Source organism: Dermacentor albipictus, chromosome 5 (assembly GCF_038994185.2).
Source record: "Dermacentor albipictus isolate Rhodes 1998 colony chromosome 5, USDA_Dalb.pri_finalv2, whole genome shotgun sequence".
Lineage (NCBI taxonomy): Eukaryota > Metazoa > Arthropoda > Arachnida > Ixodida > Ixodidae > Dermacentor > Dermacentor albipictus.
This window is the reverse complement of record NC_091825.1, coordinates 2,687,907-2,709,604: the sequence shown is the minus strand read 5'-3', so window position 1 is coordinate 2,709,604 and position 21,698 is coordinate 2,687,907. Positions and strand designations below refer to the sequence as shown.

General features: G+C 50.3%; 1 protein-coding gene across 13 annotated transcripts in view; it reads left to right on the top strand.

Annotated features, from left to right (window-relative positions):
* qtc (quick-to-court) overlaps nt 1–21,698 on the top strand; it is a 245,883-nt gene that overhangs the window by 54,300 nt on the left and 169,885 nt on the right. For all 13 annotated transcript variants that reach the window (XR_011514354.1, XR_011514353.1, XR_011514352.1 and 10 more), the window contains one exon: nt 7,984–8,161. Coding sequence is in view for 10 of the 13 variants with exons in the window: in XM_070538194.1 (XP_070394295.1) it covers nt 7,984–8,161 (178 nt within the window). In the remaining 3 variants the exon portion in view is untranslated. The remainder of the gene's footprint in view (nt 1–7,983; nt 8,162–21,698) is intronic.

Below are 21,698 nucleotides of genomic sequence, written 5' to 3'. Positions count from 1 at the left end.
TCCTCAGGTTGTACTGGTGGGTGGTCCGAATGCGGTCCTTCGCCCCGGGTGTGCCCTGTTGCTTGCGCGTGGTGCCACTGGGCACCGGCGCGAGCTCGTCGGACCGCGGCGCAAAGGCTTTCAGGTCGGCGATATGGGCACGGCTGAGTTTTCCCGAAGGGGAATCCTTCAGCAAGTACGCGAGCGGAGACCAAACTTTCTCTACTCGGTACGGACCAAGCCACTTAGGAGCGAGCGAGGCTGAGAACCCCTTGCTCGCGTCGCTAAGAGCGTGGTTGCGCTTCAGGACTAAATCACCTACCTTAAATGAAAGATAGCGATGTTTCCGGTCGTATTGAGCCTTCTGCTGGGCCCTGGCCGAAGTCAAACTCTGCCTTGCTCTACAGAGAGCCCGACGAAGCCTCTCCCGAAGTGCTGAAGCATACGCAGAACAGTCTGCCGGCGCCTCCTCATCCCCGAGCTGACATTGAATGACACTGGTCACCGGATTTGCCAGCTCCCTTCCAAAATTGAGGAAAGCGGGAGAGAAACCAGTCGAGCGATTCTCGGCGGTTCGGATTGCGAACGCGAGCTCACTCAAGTGGTCTGCCCAATCCTTTTGACTCACGGCAAAGGCCGCCAACATTGGTTTGAGGGTTCTATTGACCCTCTCCGTCAAATTGGACTGGGATGGTAGGGTGACGTGGTGCAGTGATTAATTCCCAGGGAACGGCACGTAGCACCAAACACCCGAGCAGTGAAATAGGACGCGTTGTCCGTAATTAGTCTTTTCGGAAAGCCGAACCGACAAAAAACTTCCTGTAGCCTCCCCAGCACCGCTCGCGCGGTCACTTTTCGAAGCGGAAACAACTCCACCCACTTCGAAAAATGATCGACGACTACCATCAGGTGTGTGAACCCCTGCTTACTCCTGGGGAAAGGCCCCATAAGATCGCAGGTGGCCACTTGCCACGGACGCTCACTGTCAATTGGTTTCATCAACCCGGGCAGCTTGCCACCCCTTGATTTCACCGTTTGACAGACATGGCAGGAACGGCAATAGCGAAAAATGTCACGCTTTATGCCAGACCAGGTCACACTTTGGCTTAGTTTCGCAAAAACTTTGGAGCCACTCAAATGACCGGCCAAGGGTTCGTCATGAGATGATCGCAACAGTGCGCTTCTCAGACTCTTGGGGATAACTACCTTAAATGGGTCCACAGCCTCGTCATCGGTAGCTATGTATTTCAGCAGGAGCCCGTCGTGATCCAGCAAATATGAATCCGCGGGGGACCCAGCGACACACGCTGGTTCCGGCCCCCCTGCGCCCGCCGCACTACCAGCAGCGTCTCGGCGCTCCGTCTCCCTGAGACCGTCGCTCACTCCGCGACAAAACGAATCAATTTGCTGGGCCTTCAGTAACTCTTGCCTGCTGAATGCGATTCCAATTCTCCCAAAGGGGAGTCTGGTCTCGTCCCCACTCAGGACTGCAGCCAACGGCGTTGTAGGTTCGCTTTCGAGAAGCTCCCTTGCTCGCTCGTTTTGCGGCGCGCTGCTTGCCTGGAGAGCGGAATGACAGGTTTGCCCGCTTGCGGACTCGCCTCTCTCTGCGCTCGTTTCGCCCCCGACGCTTGCTGGCGCAAAGGCACCGGCAGCGGCTGTAACACCTGGAGGAATGCTCTTGGTGCACAATGGGGCACGGGATAGCGCGTCAGCTACCACGTTGGTGCTCCCCTTTCGATACTGCACTGAAAAGTCATAATGCTGTATCAGGAGAGCCCAGCGCGCCAGCCGGCCCGCAGGCTCACGGAGCCGCATCAGCCAACTGAGCGCACTGTGGTCTGTCTGCACTACGAATTTCGTCCCATCAAGGTACACATCGAACTTACGTAGTGCAAACACGATAGCGAGGCACTCCTTCTCGGTCACGGAATAATTCCTCTCTGTCGGAATCAAGGAGCGGCTGGCAAAGGCCAACGGCTGCAACACACCATCGTATTCCTGTAGGAGGACTACTCCTAAACCCAGATCGCTCGCGTCGGTCTGGACAACGAACGGTCTGGTCAGGTCGGGGAGTCTGAGCTGCGCTGTCTCCGCAATGGCGCTAGACAGTTGGCGAAAGGCCTGCTGCTGCTCAGGTCCCCACTGCCACGCGGCCGACTTACCCAAGAGCTTGCTCAAGGGTGCCTGCACTCGGGCACAGGACGGAATGAATGACCGGTAAAAGTTGGTCATTCCCAAAAAGCGGCGAAGGCCACGTACGTCCTTGGGCGCGGGGAAATCGAGGATTGCCCGAAGTTTCTCCCGGTCCGGCTCAATGGAGCCTCCGCCCAGCGTAAACCCCAGTAACTGAACTCGGGTTTGCGCTAGTTGGGCTTTCGCAGGATTCAGTCATCCCGGCGGCCCTCACCCTCTCGAGCACATCGGCAACATGGGCCAAGTGTTCTTCGAAGGTTCGTGAATAAATCACGATGTCGTCGAGGTAGCACATGCAGTATGACCACTTTGCTTCCCCGAGGACGCGGTCCATGAGTCTCTGAAAGGTCGCAGGACCGTTGCATAGACCAAAGGGCATACGAGTAAACTCAAATAACCCTCTGTGGGACGTGAACGCGGTCTTGCACCGGTCACGTTGATCCATCCGGACCTGTAGGTAACCTTTAGAGGCATCCAGCGTAGTAAAGTACCTCGCACTGCCCAGGGTTCCTACGATGGAGTTAATCGTGGGGAGCGGATAGGCATCCTTACGAGTCACTCCGTTCAGACGACGGTAGTCTACGCACAGGCGATGACTGCCATCTTTCTTAGGCACCAACACAATTGGAGACGCCCAGGCGCTGTACGAGCGGCGGATAATGTCGGCCGATAGCATCTTGTCCAGCAAGCCATCGATCACCTGCCTCTTGGCTGGGCTGACGGGCCGGGGGTTACACTTCAAAGGAAGCGCGTCTCCAGTTTCGATCGTGTGGCTCGCCAAATCGGTACAGCCAGGTTGATCGGTGAAGAGCTCTTCGTGCTGGCATAACAGTGCCGACAAGCGAGCCTTCTGTGTATCATCCAAATGAACCGCACAGGCGGCCAGTGGATGTGGTGCCCCTTCGTGCCGTGTCACTCGATCCCTATGGGGACTTTGAGTCGACAAGCACAGAGCGCAGGGGCCTGCCCCCGAATTCTGCGCGCGACGCGGTTCGTGCCGTGCCTCTCGTTCCCAAAGGGGAGTCGCAGCAGGCGAGCGCACAGCTCGAGGGCTTGCCCCCGAACTTGGCGCGCGGCATGTTTCCGACGCCCCATCTGCACAGGCAAGATCGGACGCCGGCGGGCTGATGAACGGCTTTAGCAACGTGAACGGTCCGTCGCGATAGCCGCCATTCGCAATGTCCACAACGATTCCTGTTTTAAGGAGAAAGTCCCTTCCGAGGATCACAGGAACACTGAGCCCGGGGAGATGAACGAAACGCGTGCGTCTCATTCGCTCTCCCCACCTGACAGTCAGCCTTGCGGCGCCCGCCGAATGGGCCACGCCTTTCGCAAGATTGAATGTCGTTCGGCAATCCCGCAAGCGCACTGAGTGCTTCTGCAAGTGGGATAACACCTGTTCGCCGAACAACGAAGCGCTTGCGCCCGTGTCCAGCAGCGCAGGATATTCGCAGCCGACAATGGTCACCGGAATAAAGGGCGCGTGCGCCCCAGCAACACAACCTGCTCTGTACGCCGAGGGGACAAGCAAGGTTTCGGTCACTCGTGCCTTCACGAGCGACCCGCGCTCCCGTTTCCCGACCTCGCAGGAGGCCTGGGCGTGGTGCAGTCCTTTGCTATGTGCCCTCGTTGTTGGCAGCGAAAACAGCGCACTCCTTCTCGGTACCTTTCCCGAGGCGGAGCGGCCTCAGCTCCCTGCCGGGGTCGACTCGCTGCATGACCAAAGGGCCTGCTGTGACGAGCGTCCGCATCTGCGATGCGTTGGGTCGAAGTGCGTCCCTGCGCATGCATTTCGGGCGGTGGTGCAGCACAGGCTGCCCGCCTCCCGTACGTGTAGGGATCTAGAGCGCGCGCGCTCAGCTCCCAAACACACCCGCTTGTAGCCGCAAAGGCAGCTTGGCCGGGTTGTTGCCATTGGGGGAGGGGCACAGGCCCTCCCCACGCGCAGCGTGGCTCAAGGGCCTCGCTGGCGGGCGGCGGTGGGCGATAGGCTCGCGCGGCGAGAATGTCGCCTTGAATGCGCTTTGCCTCGGCGGCCAATTCTTCTAAATCTCGGAAGCGGCCGCCGCGCAGGTACGCCGAAAAGGTCGGATGTGCCTGCCTGATCACCCGTTCGACGCGTTCCTCGTTCGAAGCATTGGGCTCGGCGATTAAGAAAAGGTCTTGCATCGCGCGTACGTACTCCTGAAGCGACTCGTCAGGAGCTTGTGTACGTAGCTCAAGCTCTTGCCGCATCCTACTCTGGTAGTCAGCGGGCAGGAATTCGCGCAGGAATGCCACGCGGAACTCCTCGAGGGTTGTTGCACGGTATCCGGAAAGCCGGTACCACCTAGCCGCCGTGTCAGTAAGTGCTACGGGAACGACGCGTTCCAGCACCTCCTGATCCTCCAAACGATTTGCCATCTGGTAGCGTACCAGGGAGTCACAATAATCCCTGGCACTGAGCAGGTCACCGTATCCGCTGTAAGTCGGGACTGCCAACCGTACAGCGGGGTGCGCGCATTTCGGTACAGCCGAAAGCGCCTTAACTGCCCCCGAGAGTGACTGAATCATTTCATCGGCGTTTTGCAACAGCGTCTGTGCGCCTGCTCCAAAGGGAACAGTTGGCGCGTTAGCGGCGTGGTCGAGCAAGGGTGAACAGTCCTCCAGCTCGATCAGCGGCACGGTTTCCACAGGGATACCGGCCGCGGTGCCGCCAGCCCCAGAGCAAAACGGGCTCCTAGCGGGGTGCGCCTGCTGTCGTTCACAGCCGCCATTTGAGGCGGCTATACGTGAATTGCTTAGGCCGCTTGCAGCCAGCGTCGACAAAACAGGTGCGCGCTCGAAGGTTGCGCCACTGGGCACAACCGAATGTACTCCAAAGGGAGACGAATGAGCGAAATTCGTGGCTGCAGCATTGTAATCCCCACAGGGGGCCGTGGCAGACCACTGGTTTTGGCTGCTCATTTGAGTAGCAGCCATCGGGCAAACGTCGGAGAGGGCTAAGGCCCCGTTTCCGTGCTGCGCTCCGTAAACTCCACAGGGAGCCGATTGAGAGCGCTGCGACATCGCACTGCCTTGCATTCCGAAGGGAGCTGTGGCAGACGAATGTGCTGGTGTGCACTGTTCGGGGAGGGCTCTGGCCCCGTTCCCAAACAACGCTACTGCTCCAATGGGAGCTGGTACGTAGCGCCTCGTGTTGTCGTCCCCACAGGGGGCTGCGACAGGTGAGGGTGCATAAGTTCGCTGCTCAAGGGGAGCACTGGCCCCCCCGTTATCGAGCAACGCGGCGTCTGCTCGCGGTAACAAAGGGCAAAAGTCCCCTAACAAATGACAAAGGTCACTCGGCCTAGCAGACATAACGCGGCAAGTATAATATGCAAAGGCGTACTAACTCGGCTAAGCACAGACAAAGGCTTAATGAGCCTTTGAATCCGCGTTGGGCGCCAGTGTGGGGTCTTCGGGTCTCACAGGAGTACCGACCACCGCGGGTTCGAGCTTAGCGAGCCACAGGGCCGCGTCAGCCGTCAGCCTCTAGCGCCGCTGCGCGCGAGCTCAGGCCACAAGGGGCTACCGAGCGACGCACGCAAAAACACAGTATTGCCCTAAAATGAAGGAAACCGTTTATTGTTTCCAACGGCACCCAACACTGCACAAACGCCCGGTCCCGGGACGGCGGGGAACCAAAGGGGTCCCGCACCAAGGGCGAAAAATACAGCTAGGGCGCCTGTAGCACGTCGTTGCGAGAGCACAGGCTCAAGCTGGGACGCGCCGCTAGGAAAAGTCCCGGCGGCTATGCTACTTGCTCTGGCGATAACCAATGGGCCAACTCGCGAGAGCTCGGGCAATCTCCTTCGGCTTGGGCCTTCGATGAGTGCGGCTCGGCGTGGTACGACCTCGCGCGAGCACTAGGCACCCGTTCTTAGGCTTAGCATCGGGATAGGAAAAACACGAGGTACGCGCTCCCCGCACGGGCAAAGGCGCCGTGCGTGAGCTCAGTCCTAGTCACAAAGGTGTCGGCGGATGAGAGAGAGCATCGAACGTACCGGGTGCTGTCCCAAGGAGAAGAGAGCCGTCACCGTCACGGCAGTAGCCACCAGGGGCCGCTCCCGTGACGTCACTAGCTCCGCCCTCGCCCACGAACCATGTCGAGTGAAGCGCCACCGCTAAAACTGGTTCGGAGCAAGAACGGCATGGCTTAGGATTCCAGACATGGGTGAAATGCGCCTGCGCCATGGCGCGTCGAATCCCCCAAATCCCCACACACTTTAAGAGCGATAAATTTAAGTGGCCTGCCCACCATACTGTGCTGGTGCGACGGTGAGCCACGAAGGCTTGATGTACTGTTGGAGGTCAGGCTGCACGTCTCTAGCCCAGTTGTGCAGCTCAGTGCACCTGGGGCCTACATGCTTGCATTGGGTGCATACACAAAGGCTAAGGGTGAGCCGAGGTGGTGGGTTGCTTTATGTGCACTGTGTTTTCGTACGCCTAATGCTGGAAGGCACATAATCTAAATTGCCAATGCGTTGTGGTGAAGCAAGACCAAGGCCCTTCATTACATCAGTGTTGTGACAATGAGCGCTCGCAGTCATCGAGTGAGATCAGTTCATTTTTGTGGCATGTGACATCTTCGCTATAATAATTAGTAAACATATGTTTGCTGAAATTTATACAGCCTTAAAACTATGAATGTTACTTTGTGTAATTGTTTAGTACTTTGCTACGGCTGTGAATCCTTTCGGGCAAAACTGCGACCTTTTTATTCCGAAGCATAACTGCGAGTCGGCCTAGTTGGAACAGATTCATCTTAAAACTTTTTGTGCGCAAACAAACAGGGACGAAGAATAGGGGCAACACAAGGACGAGCGCTTTCTAACAACTGGTTTTATTTTTGAAGAACTACCTGCTTAAATACCCACAGATCTGCGCGATCTAGTCAACAGAGCAAGCCTATAGCGCAAAATGATATGCATATGCATATGATACGCATGCATATGATACCCGCAGATCTGTGCGATCAAGTCAAAAGAGCACGTCAGTATTACATATAACACATGTGATAAAAAGACGTCGACAAAAGCCACCCGGTCAAACTAAAAACAGCAAGGTGCATAAAACAACCACTTACAATAAAATGCGTTAAAGATGTGATGATAGAAGCGAATTTTCTTTATCTAACAATGAAACAGAAGGATGGCTGATGCATTTTTCTTCTTGTTTTTCAGTCCAGTGTGCTTCCACGATTTCCCTTGCGGTTTGATTCCTATGCCTATACAAAATGTCTGTGCTAGTAAGACAAGGGGAGCAATCATGTTCTTGGCAATGCATTGCCAAATGCGTACTAGGGCGACCTTCCTCAGGATCTGGTACAGTGTACACTTGTGGAGGATCATTGCTTTCTTCGGTGCTCTCCCATCTGAGGACGTCTGCTGGTTGTATGACGGCAGATTGTATTTGTTGTTCTGATTCATCAAACTCGTGCGAGTTCTTTTCATACTGCATGTGTGAAGAGAATGTTGCCATCCTCTCAGTGCTCCCACCACGAAAAGCATGTGTGAATTCCTGAGTGTGCCAGTAATAAAAATGCTGCCCTAAAAACAGTTCAAAAATTTTCCAAAAGGTGCCTCAACAAGCACACATGCACATGCATGCAGGTGTCGTGGCCTTCGGGACATAGTACAGTCTGATATTTCTTTGTGTTAGGTGAGGCCCAACAGATGACTGCTAAGTGTTGAGAAAGTTGTGTGAGTGTTGCAGTAGATTTTATTTTGTGTGGTAGTAGAAGTTGCACCTGGGAGGATGTATGAGCAAACGGCTGACTCACTGCAGGGCTTGTCCGTCGAGGGCTCCAGTGTGGAAGAGCGTGCTGCAGAGGGAGTCTCACTGGGCGACAGCGGCATCAGCAGTGATGTGCTGCCCTCGCACACTGAGAGTGTCCCCGAGGAAGTGCCTGAAATGGAGGGAGGAGACGAGGGCAGCACTGGGCCACAGGCTGCTGCCACCTCTGGTGAGCCACCCGAGTAGTATATGTGTGGTTTGGTTAATGCAAAAGCAGCACAAGAGATGCAGACAAAATACCAGAAGACAACAGATCACTGAATCGCAACTGATGGTTTTATACTGGAAATAACCAGTACAGGTATAAAAGGAAAAATAAGCACTGCAATGGGACATGGAAAACATACTACAAATTGGAAGTAGCCATCTAGTGAGCACAATCATCAAAGACAGGCAAGTGCTAACAAGTGACAGAAGGCTCATTATTCACCCTCAAATCCCAAGCATTTCTGTAATGTGTCATTTCCCCCAGTGATCTATCACCTGTAGTAAGAGCAAGTGACAGATAGCCAGAAGTCCTGCATTTTCCTACTGATGTTAACTGCTCCTAGGTTGTCTGCTACTTCCCTTGCTTAATTATTACCTTCATCAGTACAGGCTACATGTGGTGTGCTTCAAGCTGCCTGATCATTCTCAGTGTCATCACTGAGAATGATCAGACGGCTTAAAGAATCCCTGAAACGGTTCTGACAAATTTTGTAGATGTGAGGGTACGGTTAAAGTTAATCATTTGCACCGCAACTTGTGTGAAACATCTGTTATTAAGAGAGCTACGGATGATTACAAGTTACCCTCCTCCATAGTCATGCATTTTCTCCTCAACTCGTTCGCCTAGTGATCGGGGCTAAGCTACACCTTCGCTTGCTCTACATCATGATAGCATGTCGTGTCGTCGACTCCCGGTTCTCTAGGAGCGTGTGCGCGAAGCCTCTCCAAACTCTCCGCCAGCTGCCTGGCAGTCGACCCCAAACGAGAGCTATCGAAGCAGCGTGCATTGCGAGCATTCTGTCACAGCGCCGAACATGTCTGGTATTCCGCTAACCACAGACGAGCTGGGCATTTTGACGGAACGGTGGTGGCACAAAATCAAGCTGATAAAGGAACTTTAGTGCAGACGTACGGGAGCAGCCTGAGCGGTCTCCACGGTCCAGCCACCCGTTGGCGCAGAGCTTAATCAGCCAAACAAAGAGATAATATTGCTCTAACCAATGTAAAACATTTTAAACATTTACAAAAACAACCCGTTAGCGATCACACTGGTGCGAAAAAATTTACACCAGCAGCAAAAAAGATTACATTTCGTTACTGCTACTGTGTGGGGTTGAGCTCTGTGCCACCAGGTGGCTGCACCGTGCAGATCATTCACATTTGTGCTTCTGCTCATCCCACGAAGTGATACAGTCAAATGGCTAGGCCCTGTCCCCTGGCACTTGTGTTTACCCAATACCGGACTCATGAAATGCTATTCCGTTAGTAATGTTCCGGTGTAAAGCGACGGCCGCAAACGCGCAAATCCTGGCGCCGCTCGGATAGCGACAGTCCGATGCTCTGCAGCCAGTCCACTCGTCTGCTGCCTTGCAGAGGGACATGATGTCTCGGCTTGACATATTGCCACTCGCTACGTTTGCAGTCCACAACACAACAAAATCGAATCATAGTGCTCGCGAAAGAACTGAGACCGACTCTGACCGCGGAGCTCTCGTCAAAATGGAGCACATTGTAACACGAGCAGACGAGGCTTGCTGTGTGCCGGAATTGCTTAAGTGTAGTGAGAAATTGTTCTTGTGCATTCTCTGTCTGTTACTTTCTTTTTATATCAACAATTTAACTAACATTAAAACTATTGCAAACATAATTTGTTCACCATAAAGGTGGAAAAGTTATAGATGACGCACCCTGGGCAGCCAATCGGATAGCTCGCCCTACTGACGTCAATTGGGTGATTTACGTTATATGGGTAGGGGCGGCTGAAAATTTTGCCGAGCAGTGTACTGCGATCGGCAACGATGTTCCAGGGTGTCTACCAACCGGGAAAACCGGGAAAACCGGGAATTCTCAGGGATTTTTAGTAGTCTGGAAAAAGTCAGGGAAAACTCAGGGAATTTGGGCCTCTATCAGGGAAAATTAGCGGCAATTTTACTGAAAGGGTCGAAAGTCGCAGTAATGCTGGCTTGAGTAACAGACAGGAATCGTAATGAATCGTCTTTGACGCCCTGTCATCTGCTGGAGGAGTTGCTAGCGTACAGTCAATGACTGACTTTCCGGATTCCCGATAATTTGGACGGCTTCGCGGCACCGTCACGTACCCCATAGAGTCAACGTTTCAGAACGTGTGAAATTTCCGACGCAAGAACTCTTCACCGTCCGATTTTCCGGACGTTTTGCCGTGACGGCAGGTCCGAAACGGCAATAATCAAAGGCACCACGGCTGCCGTTTTGATTACTTCGCCACCTCGAACCGGCACTCTTGCACGCAGATCCGCTGGCAGCCGTTGCCACCACTGCGGCAACACTAGGCCTAATTGCTTCGACGTTCGCTATGAAACTTCTTGCCGTTGGGTGCCGAGTTTTTTATTGAAAGAATTAGCTGCTGTCAGCAATGGCATGGACTCCGCCTTTGTGATCCTCGCGATTGACATAGAAAATGCCGGTTCCTGAAAGTCAGCTTCGCCTCTGTAAAGAAATGTTACTTGGTGAAGCATACACAAAAGTATTGCAGTGAAGCATAACAAGTGTGGGAAGGGGCTATTGCCACGGAACACGTACAGTATGTATTCCTTAATTATACACGCGTGCACCCGGTATTTCCTGTCACATTACGAGCACCGATATGCCTAATATGTGTAGCGACAGGCCTTCAGAGCGTTTTCGAACGTGCCTGTGGCGGTTTGAGTCCCTAAGGGCAGTAAATGACACGCATTTATTTTTTTGCAACTGGCTGATTTTCCGGACGTTTTCGCGGCCCCTAGGGAGTTCGAAAAATCGGTCGTGGACTGTGCAACTGACCAAGATGCTTCCAATGGTCGTTGGGGCGATGAGTGGTGGAAGGAGGACAAGAACAGAAATGAACTACGCATTGAGGAATGAACGGGAAAGGAAGCCTGCTGCCGCAGTTTTGAAGGAGCTTGAGCTCAAAAAATAAAGTTTTGGCTGATGCCGAGATGCAGGTGTCCCTCATCCAAACCAAAATAGACTCTTTAAAGCAGTGAAACACAACACTCGGGTGTTGTGCGCGGGCTGAGAGTATTTCAGAACAGTTGAGGTTGACTTACGAGCTGTTGAGAGAGAATCTCAATTGTGACAGAATTCGGGCCTCATACCACTGAGATTGCAATCAGTTGATAGAAATAGCTCATATTCGAAAATATTTGCTTCTATATGCATCTCCTTTTTATTCGTATTTGAGAATGTCTGACTCCATTGCAATGTTTTTCGAAGACACTATATTTGCTGTGTATTTTACTAACCACTGCCTCCTATTCTCTTTTTGAATAACATAAACACTACTCCTTAGTATTCAAATTGAATTAAGTCGCTTTTTAAATTTTTTTCATGTGCCTACTAGGGAGTGACAGCATCAGGCGAAATGTTTTCAGCCCGTCTTGACATAAAACATAGTTCTGCATCACTCAGGGAAATTTGCAATGGCACTCAGGGAAAACCTGGAAAACTCAGGGAATTTGGAAATGTCAACTTGGTAGACACCCTGTGTTCATTTCTAAACCTTTATAATAAATTACACAGCTTGTGCAGAGCACTTAGATGCGTCAATTAATGATTAGAAGCACCTACTTTAACGACTCAGTACGTTTGTACAAGATTGTCAAAGTCATTTCAGGGTCTCTTTAAAGACTGTGTCATTGTTTAGCATGCTAAGCAGTAGGCAAGAATATGCTTCCCAAATTGGGGATGGCTCATTTGTTCAGCTTGGCTGATGCTATAGTTTCACCTGGTGATAGGCACTCGATCTCCTAGGCCAGGGTCAGCAACTCAGTGGCTGCGGGCCAAGTAGATGTACAGCCGGCTGTAGGGTACGCATCCATATTAGCAAGGGAGGGAGGTGGAAATAAAAACTTTCTGTATTTCTTACATATGACATAATACCGTATACATTGCAACATGGAACACAAAGTACAATCAACTTTCGTTAATTTGACCCTCATGGGATCGACAAACCTGATCAAATTGTCCAGCCAGTCGAATTAAACAAGGTGCATAAAAAACACACTGCTGTCTCAGTTGGCAGTATTTGCCCAATTCTAACATGCCCCTAAATCCAACATGCACCCGCTTTCTGGGTACAAAGTGAAAAGGCAACTTGGGGAAAGCATTAAAACGAAGTACAAGTCTAACATATGCCCGATTTTTTTAGCAAGAAAGATGGGCAAGGGTCTAATATGTATTGTACAGTGGCGGCATCACTGTATGATTTTCATTCAGCTTCGCAACAATGCAGCTATGATATGCGGCAGAGCATACAAATGCAAAAGCTATTTTTGCCTCAATTTTCTAAAAAAAGAAAGAGCATCTATGTTAGAATCGGGTAATTACCGTAATCGGACATTCTGCGCTGCTGTTATGATGATCTTCTAAGGCAGTCCTAAAACAAGGCATTTTCGGTGGGAGATGACGTGTGCTCAAAGAATTCACTGTCCTTTAAGTTCTGATGAGACAGATGCTGACAGTAAAGGGTTCCCTATTGGGGTCACCATCAGGGCCAGGCACGTGCATGCTGACTGGTCAGGTTTGAATTATCCAGCGAAGGCCTTCCTAATTGTAGGATCAAAATAATGAAAGTTCAGGCTCGTAGAGATGCATGGGCACAGGCCAGGACCTTCAGTTTGGATCACATGAACTGAAAAAATCGAATTAGCCAGAGTCAACACAACAAAAGTCTATTGTACTACAAATCCCTCTCTCATTGTAACTTTTTGGGGGAGGAGGGGGGTTACTCTGGAAGAGTCCACCTACTGGACTGTTCATTTTGACTGCTGCTGAAGTGCTGATTGGTACCCCAGCCCAGTCAGTGAGCTCTTCAGCGGAAAGACAGGCTCCCCCAGCTAGTGTTCACTCACTAGTACAGTTCCAGCCAATTAACGGTGGCTGAATTGGACTGTCCACTAGGTGCGCATAACCCCCACTAGCGTGCTGCAGCCTGCATGACGTAGCGTCGCGGGCTGCCGACCCCTGGCCTAGGTCGAAACTGCTAGAAGATACAGTCTTAACATAGCAAATGTGTCCTTCTGCTACTTTCAGTGTCAAGGAGACTGTGACAACATCTCAGAATGAAAATTTTTCTTTCCGCTTGTCATGGTGGCTGAGTTTGCATGTCAAAGGTGGGCCAGTCCAGAAAACTGAACAGTGTGGTGCAAGAAATCCAAAAATTCTATCATCACAAATTATTACAATATTGCCACATCTATAGACTGCCAGAAATTTTGTAAAATACTCATCCACCATTTCACATAACAAAGCGGGACATATCCGACTGCAGAATGCTTTCGAAGGTGCACTGCGTCTTGAATTTTGTGTAAGTTGTGCGTCCTTCTTTTAATGTTTTCTTAATTCTGGTAATCAAATTGTAACAAGCATGTGACGGCCCCTCGGGCATAATCTTCATTGGCCCGCCAGGCTTGGTGACCTGCCAGGCTCAGTAGGCAACATTGGTCACCGCACCGCAATAAACACCAATGAGCAGAGCTGCTCGACTTGCAGTCATCGTTCACCACCACCATGCTGTGGAGCATCTGTCTAACGGAGGGTGCCTCGAGCCTTCCCTCGTTCGTGAACCCGGGCGGATCATGACACAAATGCAGGATTGAAGAGAAATTGTGTTGCACTAGTAGTGTTTAATTATTAAGGCAAATTAAAAGGGTCCTGAACCACCCCTCGAGTTAGGTGAAAAAACACATTACACGGAAGCAACCGCTGCTGTGAACATCACTGCCAAATTTCGCATTCGTGCACAGCGTGTGGAGCTAACAAGCAGTGTGTGAAGTCACATTCTCGTGAAGCACTCTGCTTTCAACAGAAGCCTTCTCCTCACCCTTTTTGAGGCTGCTGCATTTCGTCAAATAGCAGATTCCCATACACGGCTGCTGTTGGCTAGTGGCCGACACTAATCAAGAAGCATAAGTGGACTATTGTCTGTTCACGTTCAGCTGTGCCCACCGACCTAGGAATGAAACCTTGGTCACACTCCTTATCGAGGAGTTGTAGCCATCGGATTTCACTTATTTCGATTAGTCTAGAACTCTCAACTAGCCCCGAACTACGGGATATTTAAGCCCAGACCACAACGTACGCTGTGCCTGCTATGCCTTGCAATGAATAGTGGCTAGCATCTACAAGGGGCATGCGGCAGAGAACGCTCACTTCTGGCCATTCTTGGCTAGGCGGGCTTTGTATTGAGCATCATATTGAGCACTGTGATGTGCGCAGTCTGGATTTGAAGCAGACGACCCTGAATCAACAAGGAGTGTCAAAGTGACATTTGCGACTTGCACTTGAATATGAATTCCGCTGCGCGCAGAACGTTGCACAGTCAAAACTTCCTCAGCACTGCTGGATGACAAAACATCTTCATGAGATTCAACTTCACGGACTCGGCCTTGCATTTGGGTTAGCTTGCGGTTGCATACCCTTTGAAAGTTGCCCTTGCGACCGCAAAACAAAAAAGTCTTGCCATGCGCTGGGCACTGCGGCGCTGACGCGATGTGGTCCCGCGAGCCACATCGGAAGCAATGTGGCGAGCTGGAGCGGCTACTCTGTTCTCGGTTCTGCTGAGGGGCGCGGTTCCGCTACGGCGCACGTGAGCTGCCCGCGCTCCTCGTTAAATTCTGCTCTAAGGTGGCAGCTGGTTGGGAATTCCTTTTTTTCGAAGAATGCGACGATGGTTTTCGACGCTGTCGCAATGAAATTGCTTCGACCGAAGCAGAAAGCTCCTTTAGCTCCTCAGCCGCCTGCTCAAACTGAAGTGCAATTCGAACAGAATTCTCGAATGAAAGTGTGGAACCCTCGAGCAGTAACCGCTCACGTACGCGAGTGGAAGCTACACCAGCAACGAATTGATCCCGCAGAGCATCATCTTGCGAGGCAAATGAACAATGTGACGCTAGCTCCTGTAGAGTGGTAACAAAGTCATGAACGGACATGCCTGTGTGTTGGCTGCGGCAGTGAAAGCGATGACGCTCAACGATAACGTTGCGCGACGTCGCAAACTGGTGCCGTAATGCGGCGAGTGCAGAGTCATATTCGTCAGGAGGGGCCACGACAAACTTGTCATCGGCGAGTGCTGTGGCGCTGGTCCCTGCATGTAGCGTCTGATAAATACGCTGGCCCTCCGCCCCCAAACAGTGCAAAAGAATAGCCTTGCGTTGCTCCGGCTTGAATGCAGCAACTCCGGATGCCAGCAAGTACACGTTGAACATATGCTCCCACTGCTCCCATGGCAATGAGGGACGGCCGGGCGTCGGAAGGAAAAACGGTGGTGGAGCAAGCCCGGTGAAGCGAAGCTCATGGTGGGCGGATACGGACGGCGCAGCGGGGCTGGGGGTACGTTCAATCCCATCCTCGTCGCCAATGTGGTATTGACCGAAGGTGGAAGTCAAACTCCAGCCGTCCTGATGTAAAAAGCCGTTTATGTAACACATACAACCAGTATATATAATGAAGAACAGGAGCTCCTCTGGGGAATAAAGGACTGAAATGAATAACGAAACTGAATATCACACTATCCATGCAGGAAAAAGCCAGTCTGCACCACGTAGCACGGCCAGGCTGTGTCACACAAACATGCACTGCAGCCCTGATGTGCAATTACAGCTGCGCGCAGCCACACGTATCTGCATCTGCTGCGTAGTGCACATACCACAGCGGCCTTGGGGTGCTGTGACAAGTTCGCTCGCCATAACGTCGTAGATGGAGTCTCGCCACTATAATCGAGCATGTTGAATTAATCAGGCATGTCCAAATTCTAGGCATTAGAAATGTCACTTGTTAACTGTATTGCCAAAGATTTAATTAAGGGGCGATGCGGGTTTGAAACTGAAAAAAAATGAAAAAGGAAATGCCAATTTTCAAAAATAGCGATTTTGAAGTCTTCATTGTCCAAAGTATTACCCCACAAAGTGTTATTGCTCAATTCCATCTCGAAGTATTAAAAAAAAAAAAAAAAACTGGCCATTTGTAAGCGTTGGTGGGCTGGAATCAAAGGCCCAGCTCGAAAATTTGCCCTAATTTCAAGCCGCCAAAGCTCCGGACGATGCAGGGTGATCGCCGCCGTCTTGGTCTCATTAAAAGCTGGTTTCCCATACTTCATTTTGGCACCTTTCAACACGACGAAGGCATTCTGTGAGCGATGGCATCGATGACGTTTTCGAAGGATGAAATCTGGAAAGAGCGACGCTGATTGGGTGAAGCGCGCGCCTCCTCTCCTTTTCGAGCCGGCGCGGTACCTTCGCGCCTGCGTGCGCCCGAGGCTTCTCTTTGTTCTGCAGTGTTTCGCGTGCCACGGTCTCTTTTCACATCGTTCATGTAAATATTTTCATCGTTAATTAGCTCCCTTTTACCTCGCACTTTCGTTACTACGTTTATTAGCCAGGCTGTCGTGCATACGTGCGTGCGTGTTTTAGTGCCGTTTTTCTGATGGGGCGGGACTCGTGTTTGAAATCAAGCACGCGGAAAGTGGTCCGCAAAAAGAGGCCTGCTTGGAACAAGATAACTGCATCGTCGAAAACAACTATGGCAGCTTCGGTGTCATTGCGAGCAACAGTACCACCTATCGACACCGCTGCGCCGTGCTCACCGGGAACGGCCACTTCAGTGTTGTCGCAAGCCGCAGTACCGCGGTCCTCCGGGGCTGCTGCACCGAACTCATCCAGATCGTCAAGTTTGGTGTTACCGCAAGCTATCCTACCACGGATCGACGCCGCTGTTCCAAGCACCTCGAGAACTGCAGTATTGCTGCAAGCCACAGCACTGTGGGTCGACGCGGCTGCTTCAAGCTCCTCGAGACTGTCAACTTCAGCATCACCGGTGGGCGCAGCTGGACCAAGCTCTCATGCGCATCGCATCGACACGTCATTTTACACGGAGGCTGAGTGTGCGGAGTGCAAAGAACGCGCAGACAATGTGAAGTCTTCCGTGGCAAAAAAGTGTGCGACATTGCGGTCGGCGCGGTGACTGACGAGACGATAGCGACACGGAGTACGTCATCGTGGACATAAAAGTTTTGCAGACGCTTTTCGTGTCCGCAACGTGCAGCAAGTGTGGGATGGCTACTATCGAGCTCAAAAAGTGCAATGAGAAGCAGTACGACCTAGCGGTGAGGCTACTGCTTACATGCTCAAGTTGCGATTTCGCGGAGCGGCACTTTTCGTCACCTCAAGTCACCTGAGCATCAAACATCATGCCCTTTGAGGTCAACCTCAGGGCAATGAAAGGCGTACAAAGTATAGGAATAGGAGTGATAGCCCTCGTGGACTATTGTGCCACCCTGAACCTCTCCCACAAGACCTTCAGGGGACACATATAAACCATGGTGCGAGCTTGCCAGACAGTAGACAGAGGCAGCAACTGTGGAAGTAGTCGGAACCCTTTTCTTTCTTTTTTTTCTTTTCTTATTTGTTTCCATTGCTAAAATACTGACACGTTACTTGTCTTTATCGGGCGACAAGTTTTGCCGCCGAACAAATGTTATCGCACAGCGCGGGACGCGCCTGCATGTATCCGAAGTTTCTGGAAAGTTATCGATGCTTCTATCCGCTGTCTGTTGTCGCCGAACGTTGTGTTATCTGATTTCATCGCTTGACACGAACGGTGTCGAACTTTGTAGAAGGCATGTGGGTCCCAACGATTAGTCTGGAACATTCGATGACTACTGTATAAAAGCCGACGCGCTTGACCCGCTGATCAGATTTTCGACGATCGCCGAGCGTGTTCGCCGCTATCGTTGTGCTATAAGTGTAGCCTGTTTTGTGGGCACAGGTTCGCCCAATAAAAGTTAGTTTTGTCGTTCACAGTATTGCTACTGTGTTATTCAACGTCACCACCACGTGACAATACAATGACGGGGGCTAAGATAAAAGCTGCAATGAGGCAGCGTGAGGTGCCCTTAGCCCCCGTGGTACATGGTGGCTGTGAGTAGCGCAATCAACCGTACGCAAAGAACATTGCATATAAATAATAATTGCAATTATCAATCAAGACAATTTTCTATGACGGAACAAACAAACAAGGAACAAAGAAATGGGATAAGGACGAGTAAAACCAATGCAGATAGTACGCACCACCACATTATACCACATAAATAAAAGTGAAAATCGTGTACACTTGACAATGCATAATTAAAGGTGAAAAGATACGATCGTTGATTATTATTGGAATAATTAAGTGAAAGAAAAGGACGAGCAAAAATTATGTCATTATAAACATTAACAAGACACACATGTGAATACAGGTGCAAAAGAAATTACGCTTGATTCATTATTTAGGAGAAGGTTCTGATAAGTAACAACAGTTCTGATCGTGTTAGGTTAATGATGTCAATGCCAGCGTCATGTAATGTATTAAGCAGTCTGGGTAATTTATTTTCGTCATTTGCAAACCGTAGTTGGTTCTTGAAGGGGTATAGACCAATATTCTCCGTGACGGGTAATATAGGTAGCTGTATTCCTTTGCAGACAAGCAATTTCATTAAATACGCTGTTTTCAGAGTTTGAGTTTGAGTGCCATATACAAAGGAGAGAGCGGTTGTATAGAGAGTAGACGACGTCCACGTTTCCTACAGGGTTGAGGAAGTCCTCTACAAGGACTTCCTCAACCCTGTAGGAAACGTGGACGTCATTTTTGATGGCACCTGGAAAACCCATGGCCACAATTCTAACATAGCTGTGGGGTGCATTATTGAACTTTACACAGGCCTGGTGCTGGACCATGTCGTCCTTTCTCGGTATTGCCGTGACTGCGAAGGAGCACCTGACCTCGATGATAATAACTACGCTGACTGGGCTATGACCCACAAGTGTCAAAAAAAACATTGACTGCTATGCAGATGGATGGAGACGGAAGCAGCACTGATCCTGTTCAGGCGGTCCCTGCAGAAGAATGGGCTGCGCTACACAACGATTCTGTCTAATGGTGATAGTCGCACTTTTCATGCACTGACTCAAGACAGCATCTACGGATACTTAGGCATTGAAAAAAAAAAGACTGTCTGAACTATGTCCATAAGCGAATGGGGACAGCCCGTCGCACCTTGGTGGGGAAGAAAAAAGCCCAAGGAGAGTTTCTTGGTGGGAAGGGGAGACTATTAGAGTTGTCGGACGATCCCACCGCTGGCATACAGTTGAAGGGGTTGTAGGTCGTAGGGAGGAACTTGGGAGGAACTAGGTGAACAGGGTTTATTTACAGTGTTTACATTTTAAACAAGAGATACATCGACAGTCTAGCGTGGCTCCCAAATGGAGAAGGAAGACGAGCATACAGCAAACGCGCACTATGACGAGTACATTGACAAGCACGATCACGAGCACCCCCAAATAGCCGAGAAATAGCCACTTATAAACACTCCGTTCTCCCTAGATCCCTAGGTGAGAGAACCGTTCAACGTCATCGTCAATGCAGTCGACCTGCCAGTTGTCCATTATCTTGAGTCTTCAAAGGCGCGTCGGTTCCCTGAGCTGATCCCTGCAGCGCGACTGCCGGTTGCCCATTGTTTTGCACCTCTAAATTCCAGAGCTGCCTTTCTCTTGTAGTCGCCACGAGTGTCAGCAGACTGTGACGAATCCTGGGGCCCCCGTACCGCCAAGCACCTTTTTGTTAGGGAAGCTCTTCTTGCTGCCAAGAGAGACCATGAAGACCCGGCAAATCAACCAACAATATGTTGGGTGTTTAACGTGGCCCGCCCTGCTGCCGTCACCGATTCTCCGAACGAGGCGCATGGGGGGTTAGCGCTGTTGTCCTTGCTGGTTCTCCTAAGGGCGCCAGCACCGCGGGTTGATCGAAGCACGTGCAGCGGGCTGAAATAGCTTTGCAGAGCAGTACCCCTGCAGGCCGATCCTAAGAAGACTTACCCAGGATAAAATAAAAAGATAAACTATTATGGGTATGCTCTGAGGAGCCACAGGCAGGAAGTTCCAGCAATGCAGAAGGCAGTGCAGGCCACACTGTTGCACACGACTTCAACGGACGAATCCCCTGATCACAGTCATTGTCCTGAAGGTGATGACCCCTGGTGCTTCTTCAACCGTGCCCTGGCCAACCAAGAGGAGCCACCACCGCATAAAAGCCCTCTGCCAAAGTTTATTCGCAATGCACTAGAGCCAGTCTTTGCAAGGCTAGGCGACCAGGCCCGCTTACAGCGCTGCAGTGATTGCATGACACAAAGTGCTATTGAATGCCTGTACTCTGTGATCTGGACCCAAAGTTCCAAAAACAGACACGACTCATTGCTGGCTGTGGAAAGGGATGTTGCTGAAGCAGTGTCATGCTACCATCAGGGAATGACACAAACCAGCAAGGCTGTTGCAGTGCAGCTTGGCTATAGTCCTGGCAGCTCCCTCATTTGAAGGAGCCTTGAAAAGGATAAACAAAGGCTTTACAGGTGTAAGAAAGGTCACGAAGAGACTGAAAAGATGAAGAAGAGAATGGTCAAGAAACACAAGCCTGACAGGACGCAAGACTAGTGCCCAGGTCTTGGGTGAACTTGTGAGAGCATTCAAAAATTTGAAAGTGACTTTCTGGATGTCTTTTTTTTTCGTCAAGTTCCTTTGCCTTATGAAAGGTTTGATAAAGTTTACATGAATTGATTTTGGTAAATTTAGTGTTCTTGTGCTCAGCAACACCTGGGCAACATGTTAGAGCCCAAAGGTTTTCCATTTGTTCAATAGATAAAAGAACTAGTGGCAGTAAAACTTTAAATGCAATTTTCTCAGCTATCTTTTATTCGTCAAGGGCTTTTTGCCTTATGGAAGTTTTGATGATGTTTACATCAAGTGACTTCAGTGAACTAGGTATCATTTTTTTAGTACGATCTCGGCTATATCCTAAAGCTTTCAGTTTTTTCTTAAATGTGATAGATTATTAATTAGATCAAATGTAGGGTAATTACTGCCACATTGTTTTCTTCCCCAAACTTTGCTATTTATTTGTGATAACCACAGCTACTCTATTGGTATTTGCTTAGCTTTAGGATACGCAGTGGGCCTTTGGAAATGTCTACATATTCTCAAAAACACTTTATTTTAATGAGAAATCATTAATAAGGTCTGTAAGAAATGACCTAATTAGGAGTATCATATTCTGTCATATCTTTTCTTCCAAGTGAGATATCTTCAATCTAAACTTATATTTGAAATGAGCATTCTAGAATATATCTCCACACAAAATTTAAGCAATGTATGTCGAAAAAAAAAAGTTTCCAGGACCCTCATCTTCCCTTAAGAAAGTAAGGGAACCACTATTTCCAAATAAGTAGCTGCACACCAACAATAGATACTATTACATCAGTCAGCCACTACTATTAAAGTGTCTCATGCAGACTAATCTAAACAGGCAACTAAGGCATCACATTTTGGTGTTTTGTAATGTACTGTATTTACATGATTGTAAGTCGACTTAAATGTAAGTCGACCCCCCCATATCGCGTGACAGGGAAAAAAAAAGAAAGAGAGAGAGAGCATACCCGAGGGCGCACTCGATAACGA